Here is a 2478-nt window from a genome sequence, read left to right as displayed (position 1 = left end):
CGTGGCGCCGCCCTTCCTCAAGTGCACGGGTAAGCCGCTCGAAACGAGCTTCTTGCTCCTTAACAGATGCTAAAATGCTGGCAGCAGACCTGATATCATAGTCATCCATGATTGTTTTCAAATGCTCCTGCCTGTTAACTGACCAGGGCAAATGGAAAGGGTTAGGTAAGGGGTGGGGAGGGCACAGGTCAGAGGTTAAGAATAAAAACGCACATTGTTAGTCACCCTACTAAAATACTGTTCACTCTAAGGAGCAAACTGCACTGCTCTTTGAAAAGACTTTCTTTCCATCCACTGATTTGATTTTAAATTAAAATTAATTAATCCAAGGCTTCCCTGTTCAAAAAAGAAAAAAACCACATGCTTACCGTGGAGAGAATTTATACTTAATTCCTTTGATCTTTTTGCTAAAAATTATCTGACAGGGGTTTTCATCCCTCTTGCAAAGCTAATTTAACTGTGCAAATAATAATGTACTTAAAAGCAGTATATAAAAAAGAAGCTTTGGAAGGATGAGGAACCTTTCTCACTATAGACACTTGGAATTTTTGTCTTTAACAGAAGTGAGAAGTTTAACATTTTTAAATACAGAAATGTCATAGTACAAGAAAAGAGTTGTGTCCATTTTTTCCAAGGGAATGGAACACCATCATCTCCCACCCCCAAATTTAGCAGACAGTAGCTGAAAACAGTTTTCATTTTTAAATTATAGGAGCACACTGTATTATGGAAAATATTTTAAAATGCAGATAGGGCAATTGCAGTTGAAATGCACTTGATGATTTCAGCATGATAGCCAATGAAACAGTCCTTCATGCATCTGTTCACTAATAATGCAAATAAAAAAGCCAAAATCAAACATCTTCCATGAAGAACACACAGGACTGCTTGTCTCTCAGTGCAGGAAAAATAACTCAGAAACTAGCTAGATGGGATCTATCTTCTGCCTTATGTCTCTTCTAATAGGGTTATAGAGTGTTCCATTTAAAACCCTATTTCCATCTGTATGGTGCATGCAACAAAAGTCCCCACTAATTCCACAGATCTATAAAGAGAACATAATTTAAAATGTTCTCATAAGAGTATAAAATCAGCAACATAATACAAGCTAAAATGGTGGCTTCGACAGGACCCTTTCACCAAAGCTAAAGAATTCACTAGTTGCCTGCCATTTACTTCTACACTATGTACAGCACCTCTGTACGAGCGCAGAGGCAGAATTTTCTCCAGCTGCTGTAATTCAAGAACAGATCATATTCTGCACTAAGAGTTAAGTCCCTAGAAATCGTCCCTTGATGGGAGTCATACTTTGGGCTGCCAGGAATTCTTTGTTTTCCATCTATCAACAAGGATTTCCATGAGCACTGGTAGTACCAAACCCCAGGTTCCTGCACCAGGAACGATTTCATCGTTCAGTGCCTTTAGATGACACACACTCCTGACAGATGCCTTTTCCATGACTGTTACATTATCAGGTTTCTCCTGTGCTGATTTTTTGATGGCAATTGATGAAGCGGTCATACATTGTTATGTTCCCAAAAGAGGGATATTAATATTTTCACAGTTTGTTGGAAACTCATAGGTAGGCCTGAGGTCTCCCTTCTTCTGTTGTACTTTTAAATCATCCAACAGGTCCAAAAGACAGAAGTAACAAACTTAAAACCAATACCTACACGTTGATTTCACAGGACATAATCTACAGGTAGCTCTGTGATTCATTGTTAACACCTAGGGATTTGCTTTTGAAAGGAATCAGGTTGATTTGAAATCATGTTGCAAACAGTATAACATTTATTAATCTCATAATGTTTATACATAACCACGATTTGAGCCTTTCAGATTTTCAGACCAGTAAGCAGAAGTGACTTTTCTTGTATGAATTGATTGAATGCCTCTTGAGATTCTGAAAAAAAACCATAAACCACCAAAGGGTTTTCCAGATGTCACAAACTAGTCAAACATAGACCAAGCTGTCAGAGTTCTTCCACTCTTAACCTTGTTTTGCTAGATTATTAGAATTCTATAAAACCTCCATAGCACATTGGTTTCTGCAAAGGAGAAGCACAGCCATCTAAAAGGCCAGCATGACTCATGGAAGCCTGTATAAGACAGGACAGGGCTGTGTGACTCACCTGCTGCATCTCAGCAGGATTTAGCCCTGGCACAGCTACACAGAAACACTGCCAGACTTTCTGGACCAAAGCTGGCTTATGTGCAGCCAACTTGCATGTTTCTGCTTCTGTGCTTCCCTGCTTTGCACAGATGGAGACAGCTCTGTTTGTTGTCTTTCCTCCCAGTAGTGCAGACATGCTCACAGACTCCTCAGAGGGAGTGTGAAAGAAGTGGGACTTCACAGACCAGTCATATTGTGGGAAAAACATACATGGGGGCTAGAGAGGGGCATTTATAACTATATATTCTGAAAGACAGCTACCTGATTACTGATGACCCCTGTCCTTACACAGAGCAGAGGAACAG

General features: G+C 39.8%; 1 protein-coding gene across 1 annotated transcript in view; it reads right to left on the bottom strand.

The window, feature by feature from the left end:
• The window catches only part of ARVCF (armadillo repeat gene deleted in velocardiofacial syndrome), a 149900-nt gene extending 149791 nt beyond the window's left edge, over window positions 1-109 (bottom strand). Inside the window, exon 1 of the mRNA XM_009997651.1 lies at window positions 2-109. Coding sequence (XP_009995953.1) covers window positions 2-109 — 108 coding nt within the window. The remainder of the gene's footprint in view (window position 1) is intronic.
• Window positions 110-2478: the final 2369 nt, after the last annotated feature.

This window comes from Chaetura pelagica, unplaced genomic scaffold (genome assembly GCF_000747805.2).
Source record: "Chaetura pelagica isolate M959 unplaced genomic scaffold, ChaPel_1.0 scaffold45, whole genome shotgun sequence".
Lineage (NCBI taxonomy): Eukaryota > Metazoa > Chordata > Aves > Apodiformes > Apodidae > Chaetura > Chaetura pelagica.
The sequence above is the reverse complement of the archived record's forward strand: the minus strand, read 5'-3'. Positions and strand labels throughout refer to the sequence as shown.